Source organism: Columba livia, chromosome W (genome assembly GCF_036013475.1).
Source record: "Columba livia isolate bColLiv1 breed racing homer chromosome W, bColLiv1.pat.W.v2, whole genome shotgun sequence".
Taxonomy (NCBI): domain Eukaryota; kingdom Metazoa; phylum Chordata; class Aves; order Columbiformes; family Columbidae; genus Columba; species Columba livia.
Window position 1 is genome coordinate 9,607,781 of NC_088641.1, and position 14,422 is coordinate 9,622,202.

Consider the following 14,422-nt stretch of genomic DNA (forward strand, 5'->3'; position numbering starts at 1 on the left):
TGTTGTAAAGATTATGCCAGACTGCCATCTAATCTGAGGAAGACCTTCCTTGCACAAAAGAAAAAAAATAAGGTGCAAGCAAGAATAAAAGAATATATAGCCCATCTCCACCACACAACGGAGTACAGTACAGACACCTCCAGTTAGTGCTGGAAATAGAACAATATAGTCGTATTAGTGCAATGTTGTTTCCAGTAGAGTCAAGTAGCTCTGGCAGCGATGCTAATTACCCAATAAATAATGCTACTGTAGTCCAGTTATACTTCTCCCAGAACCTTAGCTAATTCCTGATAGTGTGTCATTATAATTATTCTTTGGCACCCATATATATGAGTGAGAACTAGTTCATTTGGAAAGTGCTACAGAGAAAAATACTTTGGAAGACTACTAAATATAGATATCAGTCTCAAACTTCAGCTAACATCTTTTTTTCATTTCTTCTTTTTTAGAAATACTTCGAAGTACTTATTCTCTTCCCAAGTTGCTTGATTACTACTGTCTGGGCTGGACAGGAATGAAAATATTAAAATCGTGCAAGAAAAGGCAAATATTTTAACGTCCTTAGTTTTTGGTAAGGAATAAATAGTTGATAAAAATATCTGCACTAATATGCCTTAATTCACAGGCACAGCAAGTGGCAAGCAAAATTTCAAAGCACCTAAGAGCTTAATCCTTGATTGTCTAGACTAGGAGTTCCTCAGCAAGTTTGCTGATGATACCAAACTGGGAGGAAGGGCTGACACACCAGAAGGCTGTGCTGCCATTCAGCGAGACCTGGACAGGCTGGAGGACTGGGCAGAGAAGAACCTGATGAAGTTTAACAAGGGCAAGTGTAGGGTCCTGCACCTGGGGAGGAATAACCCCAGGCACCAGTACAGGTTAGGGGCAGACCTGCTGGAAAGCAGCACTGCAGAGAAGGACTTGGGAGTTCTGGTCGATAACAGGTTGACCGTGAGTTACAATGTGCCCTTGTGGCCAAGAAGGCCAACGGTATCCTGGGGTGCATTAAGAAGAGTGTGACCAGCAGGTCAAGGGAGGTTATCCTCCCCCTCTCCTCTGCCCCGGTGAGTCGGCTTCTGGAGTACTGCGTCCAGTTCTGGGCTCCCCAGTTTAAGAAGGATAAGGAATTACTGGAGGGAGTCCAGCAGTGGGCTACAAAGATGATTAGGGGCCTAGAGCACCCTTCTTATGAAGAGAGACTGAGAGACCTGGGCCTGTTCAGCCTGGAGAAGAGAAGGCTGAGAGGGGATCTCATCAATGTTTATAAATATCTCAAGGGTGGATGTCAAGAGGATGGGACCAGACTCCTTTCAGTGGTGCCCAACGCTAGGATGAGGAACAACAGGCACAGACTGAAGCATAGGAGGTTCCATCTGAATATGAGGAAAAACTTCTTTACTTTGAGGGTGAAAGAGCACTGGAACAGGCTGCCCAGAGAAGTTGTAGAGTCTCCTTCTCTGGAGACATTCGAGACCCACCTGGACACATTCCTGTGTAATCTACTCTAGGTGAACCTGCTTTAGCAGGTGGGTTGGACTAGGTGATCTCTAGAGGTCACTTCCAACCCTAACCATTCTGTGATTCTATGATTCTGTATGCAATATTTCCTATGCAAGTTATTGGACTGATGTATGGAGATACAGAAGGTACTGCCATTTCATTCAGCAATCGTGATGATACGTATACCATCATAACTATCAGAAAAATTTCTTTGTTGCCATACTACATATGTCAAAGCTGCTGATATTGTGTATTTTGTCGAGCAGTAAACTTGCTGTCAAAGCACACCTCAAAGTGTATCCCTGGAGGACCAATTCAGTAACAAAGACCAAAGGAGCCAGATAACTAGCTCCCTAATAGATAGACTAAAATGACAGCAAAGTTGGTCAGACTAAACTTATCTGCTACAGGGGAGCACCTATTTAACCATTAAGCAAGTTTGCAGAGCACTGCTAAGAGACTTGGCAGCTGGCACAGCAGGGGGCACAAAGGAGGCCCAGAAACTGCTCCAGAGAGAGTATAGGGACTGCTTAAAGCTGTGTAACAATGGCAGTGACATGCCATGGGGCTTGGTGCCCAGCACTGGGTGGAGCAAGTACCCCTGGTATGGCAGAGAGCTTGACTCAGACACAGAGCCCTGGAGGGAGGATGCAGCTGCCCAGGTGTGGGGCTGCAGGGAGTGCCTGGGGCCTCTCCCTGGGACTGGGGGTGATGGTGGCATCACCTGTGAGAGACATGCTCTGGTCGAGGCACCGAGTCAGCAGGTGAAGTAGCTATGGGAGGAGGGGAGCAGGCAGGAGATGGACAGGGTCTTCCACAGAGACCCTATAGAGGCGAGACCCTGAGCCACATGAATACTGTGTTCAGTTTTGGGCCCCTCACTACAAGAAAGACATTGAGGTGCTGGAGAGAGTCCAGAGAAGGGCAACAAAGATGGTGAAGGGTCTAGAGAACAAGTCTTATGAGGAGCGGCTGAGGGAACTGGGGCTGTTTAGCCTGGAGAAAATGAGGCTCAGGGGAGATCTTATCACTCTCTACAACTATCTGAAAGGAGGTTGTAGCATGGAGAGTATTGATCTCTTCTCCCAAGTAGCAAGTGATAGGATGAGAGGAAATGGCCTCAAGTTGCGCCAGGGGAGGTTTAGATTGGATATTAAGAAAAATTTCTTCACTGGAACAGGCTGCCCAGGGAAGTGGTTGAGTCACCATCCCTGGAGGTGTTTAAAAGACATATAGACGAGGTTCTTAGGGACATGGTTTAGTGCCAGAGTTAGGTTAATGATTGGACTTGATAATCTTGAGGGTCTCTTCCAACCAAAATGATTCCATGATGCAAGGAAGGAGGGATGGCTAGTGGTTATGCTTGAATGACAGCAGGATGGATGTGCCCAAGTGGGGGGGGATGGAGCTGGAAGCTTCTGACTTGTGGCAGCAGAAGAAAAGCTCCTGAACTGTTGTGGCAGGTTGTCCTTGGCTGGCTGCCAGATGCCCACCCAGCCGCTCTCTCACTCCCCCTCCTCAACAGGACAGGAGGACAAAATAAGATGAAAAAGCTTGTAGGTCGAGATAAAGACAGGGAAGTCACTTACCAATTACCATTGTGGGCAAAACAGATTCGACTTGGGGAAAAATTAAATTTAATTTTCTTGCCAATTAAAATAGAGTTGGATGATGAGAAACAAAGACAAAAATTAAAACATCATCTTTCCCCCACCCCACCCAGACTCAACTTCATTCCTTCCTTCCTGACTCCTCTACACCCACCTCCCCACCCCCCTGAGCGGTGCAGGGATACGGGGATTTGGGGGTTGTGGTCAGTTAATGATACTTTTTGTCTCTGCCACTCCTTCCTCCTTACACTTTTCCCTTGCTCCAGTGTGGCTCCTCTCCATGGGCTGCAGGGAAATACCTGCTCCACTGTGGTCTCTTCCATGGGCTGCAGTGGAATATCTGCTCTGGCACCTGGAGCACCTCCTCCCTCTCCTTCTTTGCCCTTGGTGTTCACAGGGACGTTTCTCACACTTTTTTTCCTCACTCCTCTCTCTGCCATGTGGCGTTTTGCCCTTTCTTAAATATGCTTTCATAGAGGCGCCACCAGCTTTGCTGATTGCCTCAGCTCTGGCCTGCAGTGGGTATGTTGTGGAGCTGGCTGGAACCATCCATGTCTGGCACAGGGCAGCCCCTGGTCTCTTCTCACAGAAGCCACCCCTGCACCCCGGCTACCAAAACCTTGCCACGGTACACCAAATAGAACTGTGCATCAGCACCAAGAGGGAACATTGGGTGACTGCAGTTGGAGTCTCCCTTCTGCAGGGGACCCATCCGCTGACCAGACTTAGGATCATAGAATAATTCAGGTTTGGAAGGGCTCTAGTCCGACATTCTGCTCAAAGCAAGGTCAACACTGAATTCAGACCAGGTTGCTCAGGACTTTATCCAGTCAAGTCTTGAAAACATCCGAAGACAGAGATTGCACAACCCCTCTGGGCGACCTGCTCTACTGCTTGATTGACTTTATTGTGAAAAAGTTTTCTCCTTACATTGAGTCAGAGCCTCTCTTGTTTCAGCTTATGGCCATTGCCTCTCATCCTCCCATCATGCACCACCGTGAAGAGCCTGGTTCTGTCTTCTTGTAGGAAAGGATCTGTCACAGGAGGTTTGTTGCTTGCTGGAGGCCCAGATGCAGGATACTACAGAGAGGCTGCCAAGGCTCGTCCAGTCCTTTGACCTATTATCCCTTAGTGCTCATTTGTGTGGATGCTGGTAACACTGCAAAAAAGGGACGTAGAGCAAATCACAAGTGACAACAGAGGTCTGGGAACAAGGGTGAAGCACATGGGAGCCCAGGTGTTCTTCTCAATACTGCGGGTGAAGGGAAAAGGCTCCGGCAGGAGCAGATGCATCCTATAGGTGAACACCTGGCTGCACAGCTAGTGTGCATGGGATCCTAGTTGATTGCTGAGGACTGCTGAGAAGGAACAAGAACCACCTGACAAAGTGGGGCATCTTTGCCAACCTGGGGAGGAGGACTTTGAACTAGGTCTGACAGGTCATGATGACCAAGTCCTGAAGAGAAATAAGGAAACAGGGGCATGGAGAAAGTAGGCCCTCACTTTCCCTGTGAAAGCAGCACAAGTGGGAGCCCATCTCAAGTGCCTGCACATAAATGCACGCACATGACAAAACCAAGACAAATCAATATTCTGGGCATGGTTGCAGGGCTCTGTTCTCATTGGGATTACAGAGATGTGGGGGATAGGTCACATAAATGAAGTGCAGCCATGGATGGATGAAGCTCTTCAGAAAGGACAGGCTGGACAAGAGGCAGGGGGGAGTTGTGATCTGTGCAAAGGAGTAGCTCAAACAGACACAGCTTTTCCCTGGAGCGGGGAAGGAGCCAGTCAAGAGAATGTGAGTACAAATCAGAGAACAGACCAACAGAGGTGATGCCTGGGTGTACTGGTTTTGGCTGGGATAGAGTTAAATTTCTTTGTAGTAGCCTGTATGGGGCTATGTTTTGGATTTGTGCTGAAAACAGTGTTGATAACACAGGGACGTTTTAGTTATTGCTGAGCAGTGCTTACACAGCGTCAAGGCCTTTTCTGCTTCTCACACCGCCCTGCCAGTGAGTGGGCTGGGGGTGCACAAGAAGTCGGGAGGGGACACAGCTGGGACAGCTGACCCGAACTGACCAAAGGGATATTCTATACCGTATGATGTCACTCTCAGCAATAAAAGCTGGGGTTAGAAGGAGGAAGGGGGAGACGTTTGGAGTTATGGGGTATATCTTCCCAAGAAACTGTTATGTGTGATGGAGCCCTGCTTTCCTGGAAATGGCTAAACACCTGCCTGCCGATGGGAAGTAGTGAGTGAATTCCTTATTTTGCTTTTTGCTTGCATGCACAGTTTTTGCTTTACCTGTTAAACTGTCTTTATCTCAACCCATGAGTTTTCTTATTTTTACCCTTCTGATTCTCCCCCCATCCCACTGGGCAGGGAGTGAGCCAGTGGCCGTGTGGTGCTTTGTTGCTGTCCGCAGTTAAACCACAACACTGGGGAGATGTCTGCTATAGATCACCTGATCAAGAGGAAGTAGAGGAAGCCTTCTTTACACAACTGGAAAAAGCCCACACGATCACAGGCCCTGGTACTCATGAGGGACTTCGACCACACCAACATCTGATGGAAAGGCAACATGAAAGGACAAAAATTGATCTAGGAATTTTTTTTGAGTGTGTTGAATACAAGCTCTTGATGGAGATAACAAGCCAACTAAGGGAAGATGTTGGACCCGTCACCCACAAACAAAGAACAGGTTGTGGACATAAAGGTCAATGGCACCCTTGGCAGCAGCCACAATGAGGATGAAGCTGAATATCCTGAAAGAAGTGAGCAAGACACATAGCAAAACTATAACCCTGGACTTCAGGAGAGCAGATTTTGGCAGGATACTATGAGAGACTGTTCTAAAGGGCAAAGGGCTCAGGAGGGCTGATTGATCCTCAAAAAGACAACCTCCTCAAAGCACAAGAATAATCCACTCAGACATGCAGGAAGTTGAGCAAGTGTGGCAGAAGGCCAGCACAGACGAACAGGGGATTCCTGACTGAGCTCAAAGACAAAAAGGAAGTACACAGAAAGTGGGAGCAGGGAATGGCTTCCCAGGATGAATATGGAGATGCATGCAAGGATTTAGTTAGGAAAGCCAAGGCTTGGCTAGCAAGAAATGTAAAGGGCAACAAGAAGGGCTTCTATAAGTACAGCATCAGCAAAAGAAAGGCTAAGGAAAACGTGCCCACTGCTCACCGGTGCTCGGAATCTAATAGCTAAGAACATCAAAAAGACTAAGGAACTCAGTGCCTTCCTTGCCTCAGTTTTTTACAGGTAAGGTTGGCCCTCAGGTCTCTCAGATCCCTGAGCCTAGTGGCAGACTCTGGGGCAGGGAAGTATTACTCACAGTAGAGGAAGACTGAGTTAGGGAGCACTTCAGCCAACTGGACACACACAAGTCCATGGAACCAGATGAGATGGCCCTGAGGGTTCCTGATGACTGGAAAAAGGCAAACATCACACCCATCTTCAAGAAGGAGAATCCAAGGAGAAAAAGACTGGTCAAACTCACCTCAGAATCTGGGAAGGATGGGGAGCAAATCCTCCTGGAAGCCATGCCCAGGCACACAAAGGAACTGGTCTTGCTCCAGTATGCCCATGTCTTTCTTGTAATGGGGAGACCAAAAGTGGACACTACTCCAGATAAGGTCTCACAAGTGCCAAGACAAGAGAGGGAAAGGATCACTTCCCTGGAACTGCTGGCTGCACTGTTACTAATACAGCTCAGGAGGCTGTTGGCCTCCTTTGCTGCAAGGGCGCACTGTTGGCTCATGTTCAACTTGTTGTCCACCAGGACCCCCAGGTCCTTTTCATAGAATGTCCTGAGTTGGAAGGGACCGACAAGGATCATCGAGTCCAACTCCTGTCCCTGCATACAGCAACCCCACAGTTCACACCATGTGTCTGAGGCCATTGTCTAGTCGCTTCTTGAACACTGTCAGGCTTGGGGCTGTGACTACCTCCCTGGGGAGCCTGTTCCAGTGCTCCACCACCCTCTGGGGGAAGAACCTTTTCCTAATGTCCAATCTAAACCTCCCCTGGCATATCTTCCTGCCATTCCCTCGGGTTCTGTCATTGGTCGCCAGAGAGAAGAGATCAGCACCTACCCTTCCTCCTCCCCTTGTGAGGAAGCTATAGACCAAAATGAGGTCTCCCCTCAGTCTCCTCTTCTCCAGGCTGGACAAACCAAGTGACTTTAGCCACTTCTCATTCGACTTCCCCTCCAAACCCTTCACCAACTTTGTAGCCCTCTTCTGGACACTCTCCGGTAGCTTTATATCCTTTTTATACTGTGGCGCCCAGAACTGCACACAGTACTCCAGGCGAGGTCACACCAGTGCAGAGTAGAGTGGGCCAATCACCTCCCTCGACCGGCTGGCAATGCTGGGCTTGATGCACCCCACCCCAGGACACGGTTGACCCTCTTGGCTGCCAGGGCACACTGTTGGCTCATGTTCAACTGGCCATCAACCAGAGCCCCCAGATCTCTCTCCGCAGAACTGCTCTCCAGCCTCTCGTTTCCCAGTCTGTATGTACAGCCAGGGTTGCCTTTTCTGCAGAGCTGCTTCCTAGGCAGTCATCCTCCAGCCCGTACTGTTGCATGGGGCTATTCCAGCCCAGGTGCAGGACTTGGCATTTGTTTTTGTTGAACTTCATGAGGTTCCCGTCAGCCCATTTCTTCAGCCTGTCCAGATCCCTCTGAAAGTCCAGCACATTGACTGCTCCCCCTCCAATTTGGTATAATCTGCAAACTTGCCAAGAGTGCACTTTGTCCCCTCACCCGGGTTGTTAATGAAGACATTAAACGGTATTGATTCCAGTCTCCTGAGGGACCCCAGTAGTTACTGGACCCCAGCTAGACTTTGCACCACTGATCACAACTCTTTGAGCCCAGTGGTCCTGCCAATTTTCCACCCGCCCATATCATGCCAATTTGGTGATAAGGAGACTATGAGAGAGTGTTTCAAAAGCCTTTCTTCAGTCAAGGTATACAACATCCACTCCCCTCTCCTTGTCAACAAAACCAGTCACCACATCATAGAAAGAAATGAGGTTGGTAAGGCACGATTTGCCCTTGGTAAAGCCACTTTGGCTGCTTGCAATCATCTTCTTGTCCATCATGTGTTTAGAAATGGCTTCTAAGTGGATTTGCTCCATAACCTTTCCAGGGACTGAGGTGAGTCTGGCTGGCCTGTAGTTCCTTGGATCCTCCTTCCTGCCCTTCTTGAAGATGGGTGTGACATCTGCCTTTTTCCAGTCATGAGGAACCTCCTCCAATTGCCATGACCTTTCAAAGATGATAGAGAGAAGCCTCACAGTGTCATTGGCCAGCTCCTTCAGCACCCTCAGATGCATGCCATCTGATCCCATGGGCTTGTGTATGTCCAAGTGGGTTAAGTGATTCCTAACTCTTTCTTCCTCTACTGTGGCTACTGCTTTACTCTCCTAGACTCTGCTAGGATGCTCAGGGACCTGGGAGGCCCAAGGGCAGACCTTACCAGTGAAAACTGAGGCAAAAAAGGCATCGAGTACCTCAGCCTTTTCCCTGTCACTTGACACAAGGTCCCCTGCCCCATTGAACAATGAGCTCATGCTCTCCTTAGTCTTCATTTTGCTACTGATGTACTTGATGTACTTCGACAAACCTTTCTTGTTGCCCCTCACCTCCCTTGCTAGGTTCAACTCCAGCTGAGCTTTGGCTTTCCTGACTGCATTTCTACTTGTGCACGCAGTGTCTTGATATGCCTCCCAAGCAGCATGTCCCTGCTTCTACCTCCTGTGTACTTCCTTTTTGTGTCTGAGTGCAGTCAGAAGCTCCCTGTTCATCCATGCTGGCCTTCTGCCACACTTGCTCAACTTCCTGCACATTGCAAATGGATGGTTCTTGCGCTCTGAGGAGTTTGTCCTTGAAGATCAACCTTCTCTCCCGGGCGTCCTCACCCTCCAGGGCAATTTCCCATGGGATCCTGCCAAGCTGGTCTCTGAACAGGCCAAAATCTGCTCTTCTGAAGTCCAGGGTTGTAATTCTGCTGTTTGTCTTGATCATGCCTCTCGGGATCTTAAACTCCACAGTTTCATGGTTGCTGCAGCCAAGGCTGCCCTCAACCTTCACACCATCAACCAGTTGTTTGTGAGTAGCAGGTCCAACAGTGCATTTTCCCTAGTCGGTTCGCTGATCACTCGCATCAAGAAATAGTCTTCTGTACGCTCCAGAAGTCTCCTGGATTGCTCCTGCCCTGCTGTATTGTCCTTCCAGCAGATACTGGGGTGGTTAAAATCCCGCACGAGTACCAGGGCCTGTAACTGTGAAGCTTTCTCCGACTGCCTAAAGAAGGCTTCATCTACCTCTTCTTCTTGATCAGGAGGTCTGTAGCAGACACCTGGCACAGCATCACCTGTGATTGTCTGTCTTCTAATCCTTACCCACAAGCTTTCAACTGCTTTGTCACCTGTCCTAAGGTAAAGCTCCATGCATTCAAGCCGCTCCTTTGTGTAGAGCTCAATCAACCCTTCCTCCTCGCCTGCCCACCCTATCTTTCCTGAAGAGCCTGTATCCCTCCATTGGAGCACTCCAATCAGGAGAGCTATCCTACCACGTCTCCATAGTCCCAATGAGGTCATAGCTCTGCAACTGTGTACGGACTTCTAATTCCTCCTGCTTGTTCCCCATGCTACACGCATTTCTGTTCAAGCATTTGAGATGGGCTCCAAGTCGTGCTGCTTTTACAGGGAAAGCGTGAGAGCCTCCCCTGTCATGCTGTCCCCCAGATACATTCGTTCTGCCCCTTGTGCCTTCACTTCTCTTCAGGTTATGGCAGCCCTCTCCTGGCATACCTAATTTAAAGCCCGCCTCACTCGGTTAGCAAGCCTGTTTGCAAAAACACTCTTGCCCCACTTCGTCAGATGTATCCCATCCTTGCTCAGTAGCCCTCGCTCCTCAAAGAGGGTCCCATGGCCATAGGAGACAAAGTCCTGCCTGTGACAGCAGCCATACAGCCAGGTCTTGACCCACTGGATGAGTCCACTTCTACCTGAGCCTTTCCTCCTCACTGGCAGCATTGAGGAGAATACCACCTGGGTCCACATGCCCTTCACCCTCACCCCCAGAAGTTCTGTAGTCACTTGTGAAATACTCCAGGTTACCCCTGGCAATAACATTGGTGGCCACATGGAAGTGCAAGAAGGGGTAATAGGCTGAGGGCCAGACAAGCTTTGGTAGTGCCTTTGCAACATCCCAGATCCTGGCCCCTGGCAAGCAAAAAACCTCCCAAGATATCAGTTTGGGTCAGCAGATAGGTGCCTCTGTCCCCCACGGTAGGGGGTCTCCAATGACTGTCACTTTCCTTTTTCCCTTTGCGCAGACACAAGGTTTGGGCTCAGCTGGCTCTGATGCATACCCTGAAGGGTCTCGTTTGTCCTCACCAGTGCCCAGGGCACTATGCCCAGGGCACTATACCCAGGGCAGTTGTAGGTCTGCAGGTGGAGCAGGAGCCTTTCTTCCATTTGCCAGAAGTCACAAGCTTTCAGCCTTCTCCATCTTGACAGCCACCCTCAGCTATCTGTTTGACCATGGTCTCTAGCTGTCCCTCCTTCCTTGCTGTGTGTGGCTCAGGCTGTTGTCTCTGCAGAGTTTCTGCAAAGACCCTGTCAATCTCCTCATTGTCCTCCCCGATGATTTGCAGCCTGCTCACCTCTTCCTGCATCTCCTTCACCTGGTGGCTCAGCATTTCGACCAGAGTGCATCTCTCACAGGAGATGCCACCGCTGCCCCCAGTCCCATAGAGAGGCCCCAGGCACTCTCTGCAGCCTGAGACCCAGGAAGTGTCATCCTCCCACCCCACCCCACCCCACCCCAACTCTGTTTGGATCAAGGCCTCCAGTGTGCCAAGGGCATTATCACCAGTCAGTGCTGGGGAGCGTGTCCTGCTTCCCATTGAGACCATCGCCACACAATCTCCAAGCAGCCCCATGCAGTCCTCAGCATAAGTGCCTGTCCCCTCTGCACCACAGCCATGTTAATAACTGCTGTGACAACTGCCATGTCACCACCTGCTGCTCTCTGTGAGCCAGATCCTCCCTAATCAGGAGTCAGCCTTTCTGTGTGCAAATTGCTGTGCAAACTGAGAGCAGCCCCTGCAGCATCCCAGGTGCCCTGCACCACAAACCGCCCCTGCCAGTGCTTGCACCTCTGCAGCGCTCTGGGCTGCTGCACTCCCTAAGGAGCAACTAAATAACAAAATCATTGCGTGCTTTGTAGAGGCTAGGAATTTCTATGTGTTTGGAAGATGTCATCTTTTTCTTGCACTTGTAGATGCTCAGTATACTGACAGATGAACCAGCTATGACTGTTTTTGAAATTACTGGAGTTAGAAGAGCTAGCAAAGTTACTCTTGCTTTAGTACATATTCTAATATCCCTTTAGAAAGTAATTTTTGACTTATACGAAATACAGCTTGACTAATTATTTACCTGTCGACTTCATAAATGTAAATTATGAACTGACAACAAATGTTCTTAAAAATATTATTTAAGATTATTTACCAAGTGTTTAGCTTTTAGTTTAATATGTTGCCTAGGCACCCTCATTTTGGGGGAGTCATCTTTGAGCAAAGTTTTTCTCAATCTGCTATATAAACTGTTGTTGGATTGAATGTCCTATCAAGCTGATCGGAGGACTTGCTGTTCACCCATTCCCCAAAGCTTAGTTTCAGAGACAAATTGCAGTACCTAGTTTGACAAAAAATGCCAGTTTTTTTAGGTTGGATACTTAATTTGTCTGAGGGGTTATTTGTGACTCATTTCAGTAATGCTTTCATGATTTCTGGTGAAGTAGGAGCTGACTACTGGAAAGAAGAACTTTTTTGTAATTAATACTGTGTTCAGTAAGGATTTAAAGTGTCTATTTTATTAATTTCCTCTGAATGTGCACAGATTGTCCTTGTTTGTTCATATATAGACATGGGACTATATCCTCAATTTTCCCTAGCTGACATTGCTTTAGTACAACTTGGAAAGTTGGAACAGACGAGAAGGTGTTATCTTAATTGCAGAGGGAAGGGTATGCTGGAGAAAGTGGTACTATGTTGTGCATATAGCTGCATCCTTGCAGTAGCTGGCTATGAGAATGTAGCCTTACTGGTTATGAGCCCCTTGTCATGTTAACTTTAGTATAGTGTGTACTTCAAGAAACCACATCTTCTTGTAGCTTTTCTTTCCTTCTGTAACAAAGTAGAGCACCTCAGGTACTGATCGTCTTCCAACTCAGGTTATTCTTTTAAACCTTAATGAAGCAATAGTGCTGGGTAGGGATATACAAATAAGTTACTGTTAAATCAGGCAGCGTAAGAACTCGAGTGTGTCAGTTATTTTTTGGTAATTCTCTTTTTTTTTTTTTTTTTTTGTGGTCCCCAAAGATGGTAGTCACTATTGCAGATTAATTGACTTGCTCTAAGTTTGCCCATTTGCTGATATTCTAGGAACTTGGGTTTTTGGTCATACCAGAAACAGATATTTTTGCCCTGAGTATCGTTACTGCCAAGTACCACACAGTTCTTTATACTTTTTAAATTGTTAGAGAAGCATGCTTGCAGCAGTCTCCTCTCTGGTGTTCTAGTTGCAGACTTAAATGTGGCATTACTAGCCATAGAATACTCCTGTAAAGAAGACTGGTTTAAAAAAAATTACTTGTGCAGAGAATAGAACACTAATTCATTGTAAAATAGTATTTTAAAATAACTCTGTGACAATTGGCTTAAGAATCTGCTAATCGCTGAGTTAGTATTATTTAAAGGGGGATGTGCCACATAAAGGAATGGTTGATTTTGTGTATGATGGTGGGTGCATGGGTTTCCCCATCCTTCTGCATTACCCACCAAGTACACCTGGGTCCCTGAGCAAAGGCAATCCCACAATGCCTTTCCCTGCCACTTCCCTATGTGCACCTTATCTCCTCCCACAATATGTAGAGGCTGTGTTTGGCCAGGACCAGGTCGGTTATCTGATCCTCTGGTGTTAACCTGCCAAGTGGCTTCTGCTAATTTTACATCCCAGTGCTTCTATTCCCCAGCACCCAATGCTCTCAGCATAGTCTTTAACAGTCATTCAGTCTTTCTGGAGGTTTGTGGGTGACAGGGGGTGTGATACACTCAATCAGTGTCATGTTTCCTGGCCCAGGAGTCTGAGAGGTTGTTTCGGAAATTAGTCCCATTGTCTGACTCGATTCTTTCTGGGGTGTCCTGTTGCCACAGAACTGGCCTTTCAAGGCCCAGGATGGTGTTTCGAGCGGTGACATATTTTACAGGGTATGTTTCTAGCCACCCAGTAGTTGCTTCCATGTAGTGCTTGCCTTGGCAATTTTGTGGCAGTATAGTCAATCTACCAGACCTCACCATATCGATATCTGTATATTCACATCTGTATATATAAATAAAAACGAAAAGGTTTGGTTGGATTTCCCCCCCCCCCCCCCCCCCCCCAAGGAAGCGTGTGAAAAGCAAGAAGAAATAGGCTCAATATGATATATACTTTATGTATTATATTCTTACCTGCCACGCTCATCATAGCGTGGTAAAACAAGTTTATTCATGCCCTGGGGTTGGCTGTTATGTTAATGTGTTATCATCTTTCGGGTTCATTTTTTTCTGAGTTTTTTTTGTTTGCTTGTGGTTTAGGGGTTTTTTTTTGTTTGTTTTGTGTGTGTGTGTGTGTTTTACTTTTTTAAGAGACATTTAGATGATCTTTAGAAGGTAAATTTCCTTCTTTATGTTAAAAAGAAATAGAAAAAAAGGGTGTTTTACAAATAAAGTACAACTAAAAATACATCTGTGAAACATTCCTGTTAAAATATTATTTCCAAAACAAATGTGAAAAGTAGTTCCCCCAATTTGATTTTACAGTAATTGAACCTATTCTGAGCATTTTTAGAATTTTCTTAAAATTTTTCATCTTAAAGTCCTCTTCCATATGCCTTATCTTCTTCACTTGGTATGGCTCCATAGCAGTTCTATTGCAATAATGTTTTCTTATATTTGGTGTGCAGTGTATGAAGGCATTCCTTAAGCGTTTGGGTGTTTTGTTTTTTTTTTTTTTATACTATTTTAATCCAGTTAATAGTTCAAATAAAATAACTGTTTATACACTACCCTTTTTAAAAGAATGACTGTGTAACTGAAGCGATGTATACTTCAGTGGTTTAACTCAAATCACAGGAAAAACCTTGTATTATTGAAGTAATATACATTTAATTAGTTGAAGGCCTGAGAAAATGTGTTAGGATTATGAATGAATGAAACATGCTCTACAACAGAGTAGC

General features: G+C 47.0%; 1 protein-coding gene across 4 annotated transcripts in view; it reads right to left on the minus strand.

Annotated features, from left to right (window-relative positions):
• The window catches only part of LOC135577100 (E3 ubiquitin-protein ligase UHRF2-like), a 123,812-nt gene that overhangs the window by 98,161 nt on the left and 11,229 nt on the right, over positions 1-14,422 (minus strand). The window contains exon 2 of one of the 4 annotated variants that reach the window (XM_065044798.1): positions 12,359-12,371. The exons of the other annotated variants lie outside the window; for them this stretch is intronic. Within the exon in view, the coding sequence (XP_064900870.1) occupies positions 12,359-12,371 (13 nt within the window). The remainder of the gene's footprint in view (positions 1-12,358; positions 12,372-14,422) is intronic. 4 annotated transcript variants of the gene reach the window in all.